We start from the raw sequence: 20,020 nt of genomic DNA, 5'->3' as shown, positions 1-20,020 counted from the left end.
TTAATGGTATTTTTTCTCAGTGAGTGAGCATCAGTACATTGATACTCTGTTTAAAAAGACATCTCTAAGTACAGAAGAATGTAAAGATCACCTCCAACAAATACTTGTTCTCACTGAATTTTAGGGATACAGCAGGCCAGGAGAGATTCCGCACAATCACAACGGCATACTACAGAGGAGCCATGGTGAGTGCTCTCACTTCAAAAAAATTTAGGCACAACTAGTGTAACTGGTTTGCTGTTTTTAAGGTTATACCATGTATGTCTTCAACTGGAGGATTGGATAATTGTGGCTTGAGATGCAGGGAATAAAGTTTGGGGTTTGGTTGGGATTTTTTTGGTTGAGGTTTTTTTGTTTTGTGTTTTTTTGTTTTTCATTTTTTAAACCTGCTGGTACTTTGTCTAGTCCTGTTTTTGTGATGAATATTCAAGCCTTATTGTCTTTTTTAATATAATTAAAAATTACGCAGGTTATAGTAACAAGCTAAGTTGCCAAGCTTTAATCAGACAAGGTTTTCTTAATGCAGTCAACCCCTTTAAACAGTTGAAATGTTTGAAAAATAGGTAATGAATGATTTTATATTAAAAGTGTATTTGACTGAATTGTTTTTCCTTCAGCCAGTAGAGAATGCAAAATCTGGGCTAGAAATACAGCCACCTACAAAAGCTTTGTAACTTTAACTTTTTCCTCCATTAAGAATGACTTGAAGTCAAATAACTGACTTGTACCACAAAGAGTGCAGGCTCTAACTGCTTGTAATGGTTCTTAATGCTATGATTTGAGATGCTTTATGTTGGGACAAAGTTAATGTCAACGTGCTGATTACTAGCTACGCTGCTACTACGTGTTGTTATCGCCTTGTATGAACAGATCCATTCCATTCATAGGCTGGCTGTGGGTCCAAATAATTCCACTGTTACAGAATACAGGTGGGGAGAAATAGTAATGGTTGTGGCTGTGTTAGAGCTTTCTAGTACTTAAAAAGGTTTGGCAGTGACATGGTCTTCTCCCCAACTCCCAGTCCATGGCTAAGGACTTCTCTTTGTCCTATGAGGAATGATTGGAAAGGCAATGAGGAATGGAGGTGAAGCTGGCAATCTGTCCTTAATGCAGCTGCTGTGTGGTTTCCCATGCTTTGCTAATTGTTGAGAGCCCACGCTAGTAAGTGTACATAACTGTCTGAAAGAGCTAAGGCTTCTGGAAGAGCACCTAAAGTCAGCTTTGCTGTAAGTATCTACTGGCCCCAGCAGATTGGCTCTCACAGGTTTGTCATCTTTGACTGCTGAAAACTGCTGCTTCTAAACTTGACTTTAACAATAGAGTCCTGGTTGCTGTTGTAGTAGAATTTCTAAACTTTTCCTGACTATAGGCTAATAACTTAAAACTTCATATAGGTGGTGTGATTGACCTCTAACAGCGGCAAAAGATGTTAAATAGTAATATTTTGGGTAAGTTCTCAGTAATGGATAATGCTTTGAGAAAGGATTGTAGGTACATAAGTTGTATGTTGAATTTCTTGCAAGTATAGTCAAACCAACAGCATACATCAAAAGTCAGCCAGTAGTCCTAGCTCATCTAACTAGATTTTCTTAATTTTATTTAGGGAATTATGCTGGTGTATGACATCACAAATGAAAAGTCTTTTGACAACATAAAAAACTGGATAAGAAACATAGAGGAGGTAGGTGCTTTGGAGAGTGCTTCTTAATTGTTCTGTCTTACGATTTCCCCAAGACAAATAATAATCAAGTAATTATTCACTTTCATTATAGTAGCCAACATATATGGCCAAGTTAGGCTGTGCAGTGAGTGAACGCAACAGTGGTTATTAATGGGGAGAATATTACCTTATTCATCTAGGGACTGAAGGTAGAAAACTTCAGTTTAAAAAGTAAGCATAAAGTGTTTCAAAGCTGCTCTTACTGTGTGACTTCTATTATTCTTTTTTGCTTTTGGGTGTGTCTAAGGAATGGGAAGGAGCAAGATCTTAGGGTGTCTACCTTTCACTGGAATGATGACAGATCTGTGTAATTTCAGTTGTTACTGTGTTGTGTGTTTGTCTGATGAGAGATTTTTGACCTTTTCATTTGGTCTTGGGTAAGCTTCCTTTCTGCCTGCTGACTTATTGTAAGTTATTTAATGGGACGTGGTGTCAAGTAGGGATAGGTCATTATGAAGTTAGAGGTGAAACCTTAATTTTAGTGAAACTGTAGTTAGGTTACAGGATCTTACTGTTTGGTGGGGTTTTTTTTCCTTAAACATAAAATCCACGGGATTTTCTTAGTATTGTTCTTTGGCTCTTAAGCAAATTTCCTGTATTAGTGACCAATTTGGTCCACTAGTGACTGGGCTAGCAAGGTTCTCTTGTTAAAGTTCTCTTGCTGAAGTGATTATTACTTAAGTCTTTTGTAATAATCTATTTTAAAAATGCAAATGTATTGCATAATGAAACTCCAACCAAATACCCCAGATGTCCGTGCACCACTTAGAAGTGTGTACTGTTACATTTCCAGAATAGCCAAATGTGTGTGCATGTGTGCAGCCTGGTACAGGGCTCATGGTACTTTATTTGATCTGTAATAATACTCTGGCAAATTTAATCTAGGAGTACTTATTCCAACCTATTTTAATATTTAAATATTAAATTGCCTGTTTCAAAAGTCAGTTTCTTTCTCACTAATGCCTTCACATTAGACAACTTTTTAAAAATAAAATATTCATTTGTGGGTGAGGTTGACACAAAAGTGTCTTTTAAATAATGATGCACTTTGTTTCTGAGAGATTACTTTTTCTTCTTTCAGCATGCCTCTTCAGATGTAGAAAGAATGATCCTGGGTAACAAATGTGATATGAATGAAAAAAGACAAGTCTCAAAAGAAAAAGGGGAGAAGGTAGGCTTTGGTGACTTACCTTATTTAGAAGCCTACTTTTCTTAGGATTTTGGCTGCTGGATATTTGGTATGTTTTAGGTATATGAGAGATAATGGGCCTCAAACCTCTTGTTTCAGAAACTTTTATATATTATAGGATGCCAGGTTTGGGTTTTTTATTTATAAATAGGACTTGACTGTCCTCAATTTTGAATAAACTTAATGGTACTATTGTCTTGAGGGGAAGATCCTGTAAAGAATGTTGACCTTTGCTATGGCATGAAGCATTCTAAAGCTCAGTATAAAGCTTTGTATGCAGTTTGATCATGTTGTACTCAACTCACCATGCTAGTTACTTGCTCTTCTCATAAGTACTGTTATTAAAGCTTGAGTAATTAGTTGTTCTGCAGAACAAACAAGCAAGTAAGAATACTGTGTAATCTATCATGTACACAGGTAATACAGTGTAGTTGCTAGTAACACAACTTATGGGATGATTGTATGTAGTCATCTGGTCCATAAATCAGTATCAATGAAGATTCTATCCTAATGTTCTTTTAGGTCCTAAATAAGTCTTTTTGTGAGCAATTAATCTCTTTGTTAGTTTTGAATTTACATGAGGGTATGGCCTGTTCTAATATTTTGTCTAACTGTCCAGTAACTTGAATGTTTTTGCAGAAACAAAGCTTGTTTGGTTTTGTTTTTAAAGCTTGCTGCAGCATACAGCATCTATTTTATTATGAACCTATGTGAAACATTCCTTTTACAAAGGAACTTCAAAAACACTGAAAAACTTTTTAACCTCTCTTCCAGTTAGCAATTGATTATGGAATCAAATTTTTGGAGACAAGTGCAAAATCCAGCATAAATGTGGAAGAGGTAAGAGATGGGTGTTACACTTGAACTACTGCTGTGGAGGCATGTTTCATGATCTTCTGGGCTTTCTGACCTGATCTGGGACCTGAAGTCCCAACTGTGCTCCTGGGTCACAAATCTTGTTATATTTAGAGAGTTACTGCAAAATCCAGCATTTCTTGTTTTCTGGTAATGTCTGGAATTGTTTTTTAAATGGGTGTTAACAGAGTGGTTTATTATTATTGTAGCAAACAGTTGCTTTAGACGTCTGTGCCTTGCTACTTAAATTGCAAGTGCTTTTGGACAGCGAACAGGTGTAATTTTAGAACAATGCTTTGTGCAGGAAATTGGATTCAAGATTATTTACTTTCAGAATAACATGCTACTGTGTCAAGGAGCCTTCAGTTTACTACTAAATATGTGCTATGCAGGTGAGACAGAAGGTTTATATGTTAGCTTGGAACATCAGCATAGACTGTCATAAGCTGATGCTAGAGGAGGAAGGAGGCTTATAATACTCTATCCATAAACTTGCAATCTGTTTTCCTGCAAATAAATTTTGTGCTAAAAACACAAGATCCCTATTTATGAGAGCATAAGGAAATAAAATCGGAAGGAAGAGTGGCTCAACTCCAGTCTGTCCTACGATGAATCTCTTGTCATCCCAGGGAGGGTGGGGGGAGGATCTTAACCCTATGAAAAGCGTGGACAACAAAATAATATGATATCAAAAGGCAGTTACATTAAGATTCGTTCATTCAGATAAGGCAGATTTGTTCTTAAATGTTGTTCCTGTACCTAATGATCTAAAAGCTTTTCCATGTGTATTGATGGGATACCTTTTAAAAGTCCTCCACACACGTACTTAATTCAGATCATGCAGCTAACAAATTAACTAGAAACTAAAGAGATTGTTACTTTAAAATAACATGACTGATGCCATGCCAGCCAAGCGTTTTTTCTGATCACAAGATGATTGTTATACAATATAGTTAGAATGGACTTATTTGCATTGTGCTGCATCTGGAATAGTGCTTGACCTGATTTTCACAGTGTCATTATGATTACTACAGCAGACAATGGAAGTGTGAACATTGGCAGCTAATACCAATGGTGGATAACAATAGTCTCCCAATAAAAAGTACCTATCTTATTCATTAGTTCCTCCAGCTGGTTGACTTGCTCTTTCATGACATGCCCTGCATTTTCATTTTAACTCTTGTAGGTCATTAAATGTACAACATCAGTTTGTGCTTACTCCAAATGACTTAGCTATCTGAATATTTTTTTTTTAAGTTGCCACATGAATAGTGAAGAAAGCATTAAAAAATGCAGCTGGTATAGACATTTGGGAAGTAATGATTTAGTCTTCTTTCCACCAAATGCTTAACTTGTGGGAAACAACACAATTGTGATATTCTTGTGATCAGAAGAGAATGAATTTTATTTATTTGTTGTGGTTTATTTGTATTAAACAAATGTCTGTCTTTGGATATATGATTCTGGAGAATTGCAGAATTTTTCTGCTACAGAAGTTTCGTTGCTGCTTCATACATTGAAGTCTGAGATGCTGAGATTTGTCAGAGTGATTTTTTTGTTTGGTTTTTTTTTTAAATAGGGATGTTGGAAGCGTAAATAACATTATAGATAGCCCAGGAGCAAAAATTCTGGAGGATAGAAAGCAAGCTAACCTTAATGTGAATTCCCAGGCATGCCATCCTCAAACCTCTCTGTGGGTTTCTAGTTCTCATGCACGGTACAGTTTGGCAAAAAAAAAAAAAGTATTAGTGTATGCAGCCCTCTCTTCAGCAGATTTTTTTTTTTTTGGCCCAAGAGGTATGCGATGGGAAAGTCAACTTGCTTCAAAGATTGGAGGGATAGAGACTAAAAATAAATAGTTTCTTCTTCTAAAGCATGCTTATTGCAGTTTTAAGTAAACATGTATTGTACTTGGAGTGCCTTGCAACTCAAAGTGCTAGCAGTAGCCTACAGAATAATGTGTCTTGTGACTAACTCTCTCTTTTTAATTATTTCTGTTCCTCACCAGGCATTTTTCACACTTGCACGGGACATTATGACAAAGCTCAACAGAAAAATGGTTTGTATTTCCAGTTGGCACACAAACTAGATACGTTGAAATGACTGCTATAATTGACTGAGTAGTAGCCCTACCAAAAAACTCCTGGGGATTACAATGGATGCTAGATCAAATTTGAGCAAACAGTGCTTTATCACACTTTATTACACATCAGTGTGTAATTGTTCTTTATTTTGCATGAACAGGCAGCCTGAAACTGATGTGTTCTTTTGAAATGTAACACTGTGATCCTTGCTTTATTAAACGTCCAATTACGTAGTCACTTCTTCAGCTAATGCTCGAGATCGGGATTGTTGGATAAATATTTTTTTAAAACTAGGCAGATTTATTGAGTGATTAACAGTCTGGATAGTTGAGGAGCTCAAGTTGCAACAAACATCTGCTCTGGTTATTGCTTTGCAAGGGGGGAAGTGGGGAGGGAAACTAGGAAAGCTAGACCTATTTTTTTCTGCATTTTATGATGTTGATACTCTTCTCTTTCAGAATGACAACAGTTCATCAGGGGCAGGTGGGCCTGTAAAAATAACAGAGAATCGATCTAAGAAGAGCAGCTTCTTTCGATGCACGCTACTTTGATGAACTTCTAACGATAGACTGCAGCACACTTAGAACCTTTTCTGCTTCTTTGAAAGCACAGGGTCACAAAGCCTCAGAAATAATACCACCAAGCTGCTGCTGAGAGCTCCATTGAACGTAGACTGCGATACACAAAATACCAAGTGGATTTTGCTCACTAAGCCTATTGACCTGTCAGGCTCTTCTTTCTCAGATATGGAAGCTATGAAGTGGAGACACAAATGCAAGAGTTAACTTGTTTTCCTTTTTTACTTTCTGTTTTATTGCCTGTTGCAAAAGCTGCTATGTTTCTTTTAACTTTGCACATCCATATTGGCCTCTTACTGCCTGTTACAGCACAATCTTACATTTGTATTTGCACAGTTTGACTTGTTAGTAAGATTCTTAACAGATTTGTGCAGGTTTTTCTTTCTGTTTTTAAACAAATTTATTTTCAAGCAGAAGAGCTAGGGGAAAAATTACGTCTTGCTTCCATTATTTTATACGCTGTATATTTGTGGCCATGACTGCAGTATGGATGTTGACACTCTAGTGATGAGAATTACTGTAACAATTGGCATTTAACAATTTGTATGGGTTTTGTCTCTTATATGCACAAATCTGTTCATGCAGAAGCTGTGGCTTCTATTCTGAATGTAGTATGTTGCTTTTCTTTCTTTACCAGACTTAGCAAAGTTGTGTTCTGAATTGCCAGTCACTGTCTGATTCACAGATGCACCTTTCAGTTATTTGAATAAACACAGCGTCTTTCCTCACTTAAGTCCCTTTGTTAGCTCAAACTGTCTGCACCTTTTTTTTGTTTCTGATGAGGAAGTACACTCTGGAGCTGAAATCATCGTCACAAATTGGCCTCATCACTATCACTTAAGTGGCTTGTGGAAGCTGAATGCATGAGTTTTGAGTAACCTCTTTGTGGATTAATTTGTTCAGAAATGGCTGCTTCTAAAGGTGACTTCCATTTCTACTGTAATTCTAAGGGTAGTGCGTTAATGTCTGTAAGCATCGACCCTTGACAACAGAGGTGTCCAAAAACTAGCTTCCTGTGCAGTTGCTAAAGTTTAGCAAGTTCTGGCACTAAGGAAATGGTCGTGTTAGGGCTATAGTGTACTACTAGTTATGCAGTTAATGCTGAATGTGTGAAGCCCGCTTTGGTCTGCTCAAGCAGTTATTTTTTTCATCTGGTACAGTGACCTAGACTGTTAGAAGCAGAGTTGAAACGTAGTTGCCTTTTTTACTCAACTGAGCATTGTATAACCTAGCCTTTGTTCTACTACTTTTTTATTGTCTTCTGAAAAATTTCCTCAATGAGCAATTACAACAGGTGCTTTAGTTCTGTTGATGTGCCAAACTTGGACCATTGTAAGCTTTAACTACAAGGTTTGTGTCCAGCACGTTTGTTACTAGGGGATAGGTGCATTCTGTCATCGTCAAAGTTAATGTCTGACGTGCTTGCTTTTGCTTCACTACATTGTCTAGAGTTGTAAACAGCGAGTTGGTTGTTACCACAGGTAACAGCTTCATTTTGTGGTGTCAGGTATGGAATTTGTCATCTGTGGGTCTGTTGTAAATATTTTGAAAGTGAATGGGCCAATAGCGTTAGATTTAAAGACTTGATTTTAAAAGGTTTAACATAAGTAGCTGGTTCCGTAAAGTTTTAAGTGGTTATCAACCTGTCCCCACATGTAGTTCAGTAGAAATAGTTATTGTAACTAGATGGTGAATCTCATAAACTGCTGTTGCTGCACTAAAACAGAAGAATCTTCATGGCAACAACGTTTAGTGAGAAAACAAAGCAACCCTAACTGCTCTGTTGTCTACCCTTGATGTTTTTTCTCGGACAGGCTAAAGCAGTTACGTTTTCTGTATGGTTAAAAAAAGTGCTTCTATACAGAAAGTGTTGTGACACCAATTATGAATGTTGTTTATTTTCAGTAATTTACCTCTGACTTATTTGGTGTCGTAATACTTTGATTTTTATCTCAGGGGTTGTCTGCAAACCAAAACTGACATGTTCTGTGTTTGGCACCGTTTACAGAATGTTTTGTATTGTTTTTCCTGTCTTTGCTGTGTGGCTAAATGTTCATTCAATATTAGTCTCCATGAACTTCCCTTTGAAAGAGCCTGTAAGTAGTAGAGTCTATGAAGTGCTTCTTGAAGCAGCAGCGAATTGGGGTATCTGCTCTGTATGGGGGGGAGAAAAAAAACTTGCTATTTTCTTACATTTAGCTGTGCTAAACTGTACATAAATGTGAGGTAAGACCATAGGAAATTCACTTTATGCATGATAAAATAATGCAGTAAGTATTTCACTTTGCTTAATGTTCATGTAAAGTTCATCTTTTTCTATTTGTAGAAGAATTTAATGCAATTTTGTTGTCCCCTGCTGAAACTGAAGAATTCTAATTTCATGTGGTCTTATGGATAAGGTAAAATGCAGATTTCTCTCTCTTTCTTTGTTGTTTTGCCCCCACCCCTCTTCTCCAGCAGTATTAAATGGCTGAGTGGCTGCACTTTACCAGTGTGCTAACTTTTGGTCAGTATAGACCTCTTTCTGTGTACAGTCTGCCTTGTCAGACACTGAAAAATGTGCTGTATCTTAGTGTGCAAATCAGCTGTATGTTTTACTGGGAATTTTTTTTAGCTATATTCTCCTTTAGACAAGCGGGTGATGATAAATGGTATGTTCTGCCTACGCATCAGATGCTGGGTACTACAGGCTTTTCTAATGTCACTATGATTGTTTTGTGCAGTCTCTGTTGCTACCTTGCTCAAGACTATATAATCTAAATTTTGAAGGACTCTTAACTATACCTCAGTCAACTAGTTAGTGTTCTAATGTCCATTAGAATGAAAGTCATATAATTATTATTCATTAAGCAGCAAATGTATTTATGTTTTGTTGCAGAAATGGCCATTAACCTTTCAGGAAAGGCAGACATTTTTTGGTGGATTTCGATTGAACGAAAATGCTGCTTATGCTATTGAGTTTTAGGAAATCTTTCCCTCAGCCCCATGTCTGTGCACTATGTCTTGACCAATATTTTCTAAATGGTTAAAAAAAAAGCGCCAAACAAAAACCAAACTGGTCTCAGTGCTTTGCAATTTTAGCTTTCAGTCTCTGATCAGCAAAACATGCACAAGAAGTTTTTGCTGAGTGTATATAGAATATTTGATTTACTTACTGTCTGGAAGTTCTATTATTGCTAAAGCTTAAACCACTCATGAAACTTAATGCAGCTCACTTTTCTATTTGGGGGACAGTCTCAAAAATGCTAATTGACTTTTCAGACCTGTAGTTCTTTTTACAGAAAGTGTTTCCCATACTAGTCTGCTGAAGTCAAGTGAATTAGGTGGATCATTTTCACAAGTGAATAAAGGAGTCTTAAATATACATATCGCATTAAAATATTGTGAATGGGTAATGATTTGAAAGTACATGAATAATATGTAAAATGCATAAATGTGTTATTTGTGAAAATGCATCTGTTATTTGGTTGTCTATTAATGTAACTGAAATCTTGCAATGTTAAACTTCTTAAGGATTGGTCTGTAGGTGATAATAGGTCTTTTTTCACCTCCATTCACTGAACTGCTTATGCCATTCTCATTCTTATAAATAAAACTTGTATTTCTTTCTTCCACAAAAGCAGGATTTCCATTGATTTTTCTTGTTTCTGGTGAATTTAAGTATTTTAGTGCATTCCTATGGCCTTACGAACATTTTTGCAAATAAAACTTCAATTACAGTTATTTTAATGCCATTATAGCTACTAAATTCAGAATAAAAAGTATAGTCCTTGAGAAAATGCTTAATTTTGAAATAGAAGTGTTCTACTGTGTGTGTTTAAGCACATTTTATCTCTGGTATAAAGGCGTAATGTGAAAAGCTCCTGCAGATAAAAGTGAACTTGTCATGTGGTTAACTTGTAAACCTCATCATTACTTGTGTATTGATGTTTATAGACAAAAAACCCAAACCCAATCCCTAAAGGAAACCTTCACACTCCAATGGTTTTATTATTCCATGTGAACTTTTTTACAACGTGTGTCTCAAATAAAAGTTACGTAATGAAAAGTATTTGGAGAATTTTGTACGAAATATTCCATGTAGTTTTCTATACAGTTGGCATTTCCACTCTATTTTCGATACATGTGTTGTGGAAAGGAGTCCAGCTGTGTTGCATCTGTAAAACTTTGTTTAACATCAGTGGCAAGCCACAAGGGTCTTTGTATGGCTTTGCTTGTTCCTAAACTGGACTGTTCTTCAGATTTCTCCTGAAATATCCTCTGTTCCTGTAGTGATTGCTTAGGTCTAAGTATATTATTTCAGTGACCTTCAGCTTCATAAGGAACCATTTTTCCAGACATTCAGTGTCATGAGATACCCTTCCAAAGTAACTTCTGAGCAATGCCAGTAAAGATAACATGAGACACAATCTCCAATTTGATTAAGAATGATCTACTCACTTAAGCTGTTAACATTTTCTTTTTTGTTGTTGTTATAAATCAGTGTTTATGTGAAAGGTGACTCGTAAGTAACCTGAGGCACAAATATAATGAATTAATAAAGCAAATATTGTTTGTCCAGCTTCCTTCAACACTGAGGGATTTGGCAGAACTAATTGTTGGCTATTATATTAGCAATAGTTCTTGACTTTCAAATTATTGTGGTTTAGCAGTAACTCACAATTGGTAGGAAAATTAGCAAACCTAAGGAAAGAATGGTTTTGTCTGCCCAAGACAAAAGCGGATTAATGGTTGAGACACCCAAGTGGGCACCCTAAGGAATGGAATGGGAAACGCATGGATGACAAGTAGCTTCTAAAGTTCATGCTTTTTACATGTTCATCTAATAAACTGCATTTACCTAGAAGGATGTATTGTCTCTTCTACCTTAAGCAACAGAAAGGTAGAGTTACATTCTTGTCGCACCTTATTATTTGTTGAGTTTGGTTTGTTGTGGTTTTTTCAGCCTGCTTCTGGCAGACAAGTTTGCTGCTTTGGGGCCAGCTGTTCAAACATTATCTTGCAGATTCCCTTGATCTGAACTGGTTCTAGATGCTCAGCAGTCCTAAAATCACTTCTGCAAGTCCTTCAGTTCTCACTGAAGTTAGTGGCATGTATCTGCATCCCAGTAACATTTTAAATACATTTGCGTTCTCTATTTGTTAAAAGGAAATAGCAGGCATAATTACATTGCTTAAAAATGGTGATTTATTACAGTTCCTGAATTTATTTTTGGTTGCAGACTAGTGATTACTATACAAACAGTGCACACTCGCAGACCAGAGGCAAGTTGTTGGTACACGTGTAGAATGTATCCAGCTTTTGTAATCTGGTAAACTGCCTTTTTCCTGAATGATTCTTTTTCCAACTTGGTTGACTAGCAGCTCTTTAGAATTCTTGAACTGTATCGAAGTCATCAATATAACTTAAGATTTCAGAATAATTTTTCTTTAGAAAGATTCTAATCTTCAAGAGATACATAAATGAAGCTTTTGTGTTGTGTAATGTTATTCTTGCCATCTAGAGGTTTAAAGAAAGGGCATGGAATGGTATGTAAAGCATACTGAAGAGGATTTTTAGGGGTCTAGGATGTTTTGTAGTTGCTTCAAAAATTTTTTTACCATCTCAGCAGAGCACATCAGCACTAAGCTTCTGGTGTGAACAAATGTTACATAAATTCCTCTGAGCACATATTCAGTACCTATTGTTCCTTCAATTTGCGAAATGATGTATTAAGTTTTGAGCAGAATATGAGCGTTTTCCTCGTGAGGAATTAATATGTTTAATGAGTTGTGGAAAGCATGTGTAACTTGAACTTTACTACTGAATACATTGCACTGACTTGAAAGTGAACAAGAATTCTGTAGTCACACCCTATTTAGTCTTAAATACCTTCCTTGAGTAGATGATTGAGACGACTTTCTGCAGTTGTGACTTTTTCTGCTTACGCCACCACTCCAAAGGAGTGTCCATGATGCACAGCTATGACTGGTACCCTAAGGCCTTGTGTTAGGCAGTGGTCTCTTAGATTGATGGACTTTGTTTCAAAATAGTTGTTGATTTCTCAGGGAAATGTCACCATTGTGCTCACTAACCTTTCTGAGTTGTTTTTACACCTTTGCAACAGCATAAAGAGATGACGCTACTGTGAACATACTTACCTTGGGACAGAAAATGGCATGCTGCAGAACTGCCCAGCTGGCACCTTTCTCCACTGCTTATGTTCACAATTTGTGACGCTTCCAGTACTATTTCATCCACATACCATACATTTGCTGGACTACTGGCAACGTACTCATCTCTAAAGAAAGTGTGGTCTTTACTTACACCACTAACTGCAAGTGAAGTGCAAATTACATGTCCATAATGTGTTTTTTTTAAAAAAAAAAAAAAAAAAGAGAAGTTGAATGTTTAATTTATTTTCAAGGCTGTTTGTAAATCCTTAGTGTTATGTTACTTTTTTTTTTTTTCCCAGGCAACATAGCAACTAACTAGCTCTGCTATGTATTCTAGATGAAGGACGGAGTTTTTCCCAGAAGCCTGAGCAAGTTCTGTCCATGAGATTAACGTCTTAATGCTGCCAAATACTGCTTGAGCTGCCTCACCCGACTTGCAATGACTTTGTAAAATTCACCTTTATGCTCTGAACCAATAAAATACAGGGAAAAGGCAACCGCCTGTCTCTTAAATACTGTTTGCAAGTAATTATCCAGAATAGCACTGGTAAGTGTACTTGAACTGAGGAAGTGGTTAAGCCATTCCCTCTGCCACGTACGGGGATGGGCGATCCTTTAAAAATAATATTCAATTAATTGTTCTTGGAGTGCCAGGTCCTGTTCGGCACACGCTACTCCGCTACTCTGCAGGTATTTTATCCTTTTCCAAGAGAGGGGAGGAAAAAAACAGCGAAGCACAAGGTAGAACTGAAGCCCTTCCCCCCCTCCCTGTCTCCGAGCAGGTGAGGCGAGACCCCGCTTCCCGCCCAGCGCCGCCTGAGGGGAGCGGCGCCCTCCCCCGGAGCCTCGCGCTGTCTGCGCCCTCCCCACAGCCCGCAGGCGGCCGAGGCCGGGGCGGCAGGTTGGTCCCGGCGGGCAGCCGCACACCGGGCTGTAGGGAAACTGCCCGGGCTCTGGGGACACCGGCAGAAGAGGCGGGAAGCGGCGGCCTTCAGGAGCAGAGGGGAGAGCGCGCCGCCGTGTGCGGGGGCCAGCCGCCGCGGGGCTGGTACCGCACGTCCGCCTTTCTGGCACAGAACCCGGCGGTGTCGGTGCACAGACGCGGTGCCGGGATCCCGGCGCGGCTTCCTGCAGAGTGGGATGGCGGCAGGGGGGCCGGCGGGGCCGGGCGTGGGGCACCGACCACCTCACGGCGCTGCCGGGGTAGGGGACGGCGCTGGGCCCCCTCCCCGGGGCGGGGCAGGGCTGGGCCGAGCCGCCGGCAGCTGCCCCTCGCCTCAGCCGCTGCCGGGGTCGGGGCAGCCTTCCTCGGGCGCGCGCTCACCGCACTCGGGCCGGCGCTCTGCAGCCGTGCGCCGCCTCCCTCTTTGCCGGTGGGCGCGGCGTGGTGGCAGGGGGCAACCTCCGGGACAGCGGGCCCGCCCCGCCCGCAGGCGGCCGTCCCGCGCTGCCGGCCGGCTGAGGGGTGAGGAGGCCGCCGGGCCGAGGCCTGGGTGGGCCTGAGCTCCGCTCCCCTCAACCCGGGCCGCCGCACCCCCGCGGGCAGCCGGCGCTGTGCCGCGGTCTCGGTCTCGCCCAGCCGGGCCCTCCCTGCGGGCAGGGCGCGTTTCTGAGGTGGTGGCGGCAGCTCACCCCGGTCTCTCCTCAGACGTTTCTGTGGGGCCGCCCCCTCGGGGTGCTCCGCACCCACCGACCGGGGGTGCCAGCGAGGGCTGCTGGCCGCCCCGGGTGGCTTCGGGCACATCCACCTCAGAAAACCAGCTCTTGTGTGGTCCTGGAGCATGGCCTCTCAGGCCTGGGCAGCCGCCGGGCACTTTCGCCCAGGCTCCCTTTGGCCATGGATGTCCCCAGCCCCGTGTCCCACGCCCTCAGTCACCCTTCTGGGGCAAAACTGTGCCCTGTGGACACCTCACTGCTGTGCTGTAGTGCTTGGCGGTAAAAAAAACGGTGATCTCTGCGCGGTGGTGACTGAGGTTTCGTTACTCCCGGGGCATTCATGAGGAAGCTCCCAATGCTGCATTACAGTAAGTGGGCACGGGCAGGTGAGCACCCTGGGTGCGGGGGTGCACAGCCTTTGTCCTGCTCCCGCTGCCCCGGAGGGCTGGCATTCCCTGCAGAGCTGCTCAGGGTGCCCCACCCGGGCAGGGCCTGGCCCCGAGCCCACACTGCACGCAGCCCCGTGCTCCCCAGTTCGGGCCCGTTCCAGCTCCAATGTTTAGGCAGGCCCTCCATTTTCATATGCACTTTTTAATACATTTCAAGTCACTGCTGTTTAATTTTCAGTGCCTGGCAGGTATTCTCGAGAACCATAGCTACGGTAGGAAACAGACTTTACCGAAAGTGTTTTTAGAAGGTGGTCCTGCTTTTCTGTATTTTCTCACACAGTGTAATTAGTCTAGTCCTTCCTCTTTCAGTAGTAATGTAGTTTGCATAAATGGGTAGAGTTATTAAACTGTTTTTTAACCACCCTGTCCACATCAGAGATGAAATTGCTAGTTTAATTTTTCTTAAAATTAAAAAATAGTTTCTTGTCATGGGAAATGCACTCTTAAGTGTGTTTCTTTTGTGGAATTTACTCTGCAACTCCCTAACCAATTTATTTGCCTCATGGAGATCCTTGTTGGAAATTTCAGATGCTAGTGGCAAATGCAATATGAATAACAGTTCTTTAGTCCGTCGCCCCCCCCGCCCCCCATTCAAGGGCTTTCGTCTGGCTGGTCTCCCTGCTGCTTTCTTCCCTTGTGTGGTTTGTTGCTGTGCAAATTGGTGGTAGCCATTAAGCATCAGTATGGGAAAATGTGCTCTTCTTTGGAGTGGTGTTTTCTGTTCTGCTCTGGGAACTTTTCCGATTTACCTACAACAGAGTTTTGAAGTAAGTCATATGATATTTCCCATTCACTGGAGATTCCATAAGTGTGCAATAATTTTTGAAAAATAGCTAAGTGTTCGATATCAGCAGTTCTCTTGTGGCAACATACTTTTTCAAGAGTTAGGTTTAATAATAGAAAAGAACATGATTGCAGCCTTAAAGCAAATAATAAAACTTAGAAACTTTGATTTTTAAATTTGGGTCTGTGATGCAATTTGGAGATTTGCACACAGCTAATAGGGTTAATCCTATTAATTAACAGGATTAATCCTATTAATTAACCCTTGAACTTTCTTCTGTAGTAAGGGCCACAACTTAGAAAGAAAGAGAATTTAAAACAAAGTAGTTCATATTTCATTTATATATGCTCTTTTTTCATTTTTACAGCTCTTTATTAAAAGTTAGTATTAGTAAGAACAAACTCACTTTCAACCATATATTTGGAAGTTTTCATGAGTTACTGTTATTACTGCCTGACAGTTTTCTTCAACTTATGACACTGTAGCTCCTTCTGTAAAGATCAAAGTGATTAAACGATAATAAACTTTCCAAACTGTGTTTTGCTTAAGGATATAGAATGAAATATTTAATTCGACCTTTAAAAGTGGTTTTTCCCTTTATTTAAATTCCATCTAAATGAGAACACAAAATTAATGGAGTCAGGTAAGTTTTCTGAGAGGTGGGTTTCAGTGTCATATGGTAGCCTTTGATATCATGATATGTTGTCTTGTGACTGCTGTATAAAATGTCAGATGAGTGACTATGGTTGAGTGCAAAAGCAACAGCTTGCCTCACTAACCTGGACTTGCATGCACAGCGTAGGCATAGAGCATTCTGTGATACTTACCTTACCCTGTAATTACCATTTTATCGCAGAAACGTAATCTTTAATAACTCGAACAGTAAATGTCCTTTACGGGTAGCTTCCTATATTTCAGGTAATTTGTGCAAAACAATAATGAGGTTGGTTTTGCCAGTTATCTTTCACGAGATTGATTTCCGATGTTAAACCGAGAGATTTTACTTTTATTTTCAGTTTCCAAATAACAAGTGAAAACTTTGACATGTGTTCCAAATATCTTTCCAAAATCTTCTTGCTTTGGGAAAAAGGTGACTAACACTGATTTTGATTAGTGTCTATTTCTCCATACCAATGAATTAGATACCTGATTCCACTGGACTTCTGACAGCTTTTTGACAGACACATGTGCATGTCTTGTGTGGAGACATGATTGTATCTACAGCATGCAAAGAAGTATGAAGTCAGAGTGCTCTAAGCGTTTCTTGTGTGACCAAGATGAAGACTGTGTTATGATAACTATGCCAATTATTAGATTACATGAATAATCAAAGATTCAGCTATAGAGGTGCCTGAGATGTTCGACGCCTCCGTATACTGACCATCTTTGCGCATAATTAGAATAGTTTAAGTGATACCGTCTATTAATAAAATTGCTCTGTGCTTCTGATTTTCAGTTTTTCAGCAAAGACCCCCCATACCCTGATAATACGTGACCATGCTCACTTCTTTCACTAATTCAAGATCTAAAGGTTCATGCCCCTTCTATTTTTAAAGGAGATGTCAGATGCTGAAGTGCCTCTTGAAAGACTCCACGGCAAATCTGTCATTCTTGACCTAGAGCAGTGGTTTCCAACAAGTGAGCTCAGACTCTCCTGCAGAGGTTCAGCTACGTCAAAAGTGAGGTTTAGAGCGCAAACAAGTTTTCCTATGAAATTTTCTGCTGCCTTTATTTCGAGATGTACAGGGTCCTAAAATTTAAATGTTAGTAAATTCCCTTATTATTAGGCATCAGATAGTAGAAATTATCTTTCATCCTTTTAATTTTAGGGAGCAGTTTAATGTATCTCTTTCTAATTATGTAACTAATTCAGTGGGTGAACATTAGCTTATCAAAAGTTTAGTGCAAGCAACTTAAAGAGAAAATACAATAACAGCCAGTCCTAAAAAGGCATATTTGTTCATGTATTCTCTTTGAATTACTTGCATGCCTTTTCTTTCAGGGTATTCGTACAAAATTTTAGAATCAGAAGATACTCTAACATGTCTTTTCCTTTTACTGCTTTTTATGACCGGAAACATTTGCTCGGTTAGTCCCATGACTATCTCTGTAGCTGAGATTGTAAAAGTCATAATTTCAAACGGGAGTCTGTGGATTTCCACTATGTTTGTCTCCATGATGGTTAAAACAAGTGACAACTAATTTTTATAAGTAATACCCCCACATATTTGCAAATAAAGTTTAAAAAAAAATCACATTTTGAAAATCATACAGGTTTTTGTAAAAGTTAAAGTGAGTTCTGTAGGTGTTCTCAAAAGACTGATTACAAGGGCTCCATTTTTACTGAGTGTCAGCTGAAAACCATTCTTGCAGGCAGAAATTTCAGCTTGAACTGAAATCAGTTTTGAAAGAGGAAGGGCAGTCTGTTCAAATACATGTTTCTGTGCTCTGCTAAAGCTAAAATAGGTATCTGTGTGGTGAAGTGGTTCATAGAAATAGAGAAATAATTTGATCTGGGCCAGCTGCATACGTTGAAGTTAGTAGATAAAATTAAGTTGTTTGACCCAGTGCTTGTTCTAACCAGGAAGGATTTTATCCATATGTGCTTGGAATATGGTCCGTACCTGTAGTAGCTTGCTCTTCTGTGGTTTCCCTGAATATGATGAGTTGGGTATTTTTGCTGAAGATTGCAGCAGTATAGAGCAATGCCAGCTTTCCTCTCTGTTGCTTTTCTTAATGGCTTTTGAGCTTGTTACAATGAACAGTTAACCTTATTTATCTTGTTTTTATTAGGAATAGGTAGTATTCTTTGCCCTGCCGTAGAGCTATGGATAAGCGACAAGACAGCAGAGCTACAGATCACTGTAACATTCTTCTCAAAGTATTTTCCGTCTCTCAGTGTGTAAAAAAAGATAATTCTCTGATGCTATAATTTCAACCTGTCCCACTTTTTAGGGTGGGACACCGTAAAAGTTTAGAGTGGTGGGTTTTGATGTGTTTTTTTAAGTTGCTAGAGACTTAACTTTTCTATCAAAGCAAGAAACTGGCCTTTGTATTTATTCAATACACACAGAAAGCAAAGAACAAAAGGGGAAACATTGGTGAAAAATGTCTGAAGAGTATAGAATCTCCACTCTGCAACCTCCTTCACTCTCTTACTTTTTGTATAGCAATTTCTAAAGGAAAAGCCCTCCTTGATAGTCCTCCAGAGGGCATACGACTTCTTGGTGAGGAAAAAGTGATTCAGTCATCTCATGTGACTAAGTTTTTTTCCAATATATTCCTTTAGGAGAAGCACAGAGGAAAACATGTAAGAAGTAGCAAACATTCTGCTTTGGCTATATTTTTTCTAGTGGATGAATTCCTAGAAGATTTTATAAAATGTATGCAATCTGTACAGAAGCAGTTAAACTTGGTTCTGTAAAAATAGCTTAGAAAGGTTTTATGCTAGCAGCTTTTATGCAATCTGCTGGAAATGTGCATCATTGAATATATACATGCAGGATCATGGTGCCTGTGCAAATATGATATGTTGTTATTAATTGAACAGAAGGGACCACTGCCTTACTTGATTTTATCACTGAAGAGTTAGATGCATCCACAGTTACTTGATTTTTATTCATAAATTTTGACATCTATGTATGTTATCATTAATTGATAGAAAGCTCCTTAATAAGCTGTTGTTGCCATTGCTTAAAAAGCATTCAGCTTTCCTGGGAAGATATTTGGGTCAGTAGTATTTGTTAAATTTTTATTGTATATGCCTCCAAAAACACTTTAATATATTAAAGACTATAGGTACCTAGTTTGGTAGAAAAATAATCCTTGAGTAATAACGCTTGAGTTTCAATTCCTTGTTCCATAGTAAGTGTTCCAGCATTCATGTTTATTTTTACATTTCCTTTTGCTATTGTTTCCAAACTTGAATGCATGGTGTTGTGAGGAAGTAAAAGAAGTGACAACTTTCCTGACTTGATTTTCTCATCTCTAAGTCACTAGATGGTGCCATTTCACTTCTCTGGAATCGGAAATTGTTTGTCTTTGTTATTCTTTTTAGTAACAGTTGTTAATTATGTTTTTAAAAGACAGCAAAACAATTGGATGTTCGAGTTCTTTTTTGGAACTATTGCTTTTTTCTGAGACTATGCAGTATATATATTTTGCTCAAGTAAAACTAATGTATTAATGAAAATGTGCAAAATTTCCAAGTTCTGTTCTTTTAAATTGTCATAAACTTTTAGTTTTACTTTCATTTACATATATTTTACTGGCTTGGATAATGAGACCTGATTTGATAAAAACACACATTTTAAATGTAGAAAGTTTGAGGGTCTTTTTTTCCTTTTCTTCCTGAGGTCTAGGTAGGTATCTGCAGCTAATGTGAATTATGATACGGATTACTTCAGTTGAGGTATAGTGGTTTTCATCCATGGACAATTGCTTTCTATTTCTCTATGACTGTACTAAGAATTGAAAAGAGGGGAGTTAACAGGGGCTGATTTATGTATCTTACTGTAGTCCTAGGATACCACAGAAACAACTTTGTGCAG

The 20,020-nt window shown here is 39.1% G+C and overlaps 1 protein-coding gene across 6 annotated transcripts in view; it reads left to right on the top strand.

The window, feature by feature from the left end:
* Positions 1 to 13,052, top strand: part of RAB8B (RAB8B, member RAS oncogene family) — a 30,768-nt gene extending 17,716 nt beyond the window's left edge. The window contains exons 3-11 of one of the 6 annotated variants that reach the window (XM_059823778.1): positions 125 to 185; positions 1,604 to 1,681; positions 2,802 to 2,891; positions 3,684 to 3,749; positions 5,773 to 5,823; positions 6,307 to 6,331; positions 6,461 to 6,628; positions 8,753 to 8,825; positions 9,305 to 10,847. In XM_059823778.1, coding sequence (XP_059679761.1) covers positions 125 to 185; positions 1,604 to 1,681; positions 2,802 to 2,891; positions 3,684 to 3,749; positions 5,773 to 5,823; positions 6,307 to 6,331; positions 6,461 to 6,628; positions 8,753 to 8,802 — 589 coding nt within the window. In that variant the 3' untranslated portion in view covers positions 8,803 to 8,825; positions 9,305 to 10,847. Of the gene's footprint in view, positions 1 to 124; positions 186 to 1,603; positions 1,682 to 2,801; positions 2,892 to 3,683; positions 3,750 to 5,772; positions 5,824 to 6,306; positions 6,332 to 6,460; positions 6,629 to 8,752; positions 10,848 to 12,880 lie in introns of those variants that run through there. The other 5 variants (XM_059823776.1, XM_059823779.1, XM_059823777.1 and 2 more) reach the window with 5 other exon arrangements.
* Positions 13,053 to 20,020: the final 6,968 nt, after the last annotated feature.

This window comes from Gavia stellata, chromosome 13, assembly GCF_030936135.1.
Source record: "Gavia stellata isolate bGavSte3 chromosome 13, bGavSte3.hap2, whole genome shotgun sequence".
NCBI classification, from domain to species: domain Eukaryota; kingdom Metazoa; phylum Chordata; class Aves; order Gaviiformes; family Gaviidae; genus Gavia; species Gavia stellata.
The sequence above is the reverse complement of the archived record's forward strand: the minus strand, read 5'-3'. Positions and strand labels throughout refer to the sequence as shown.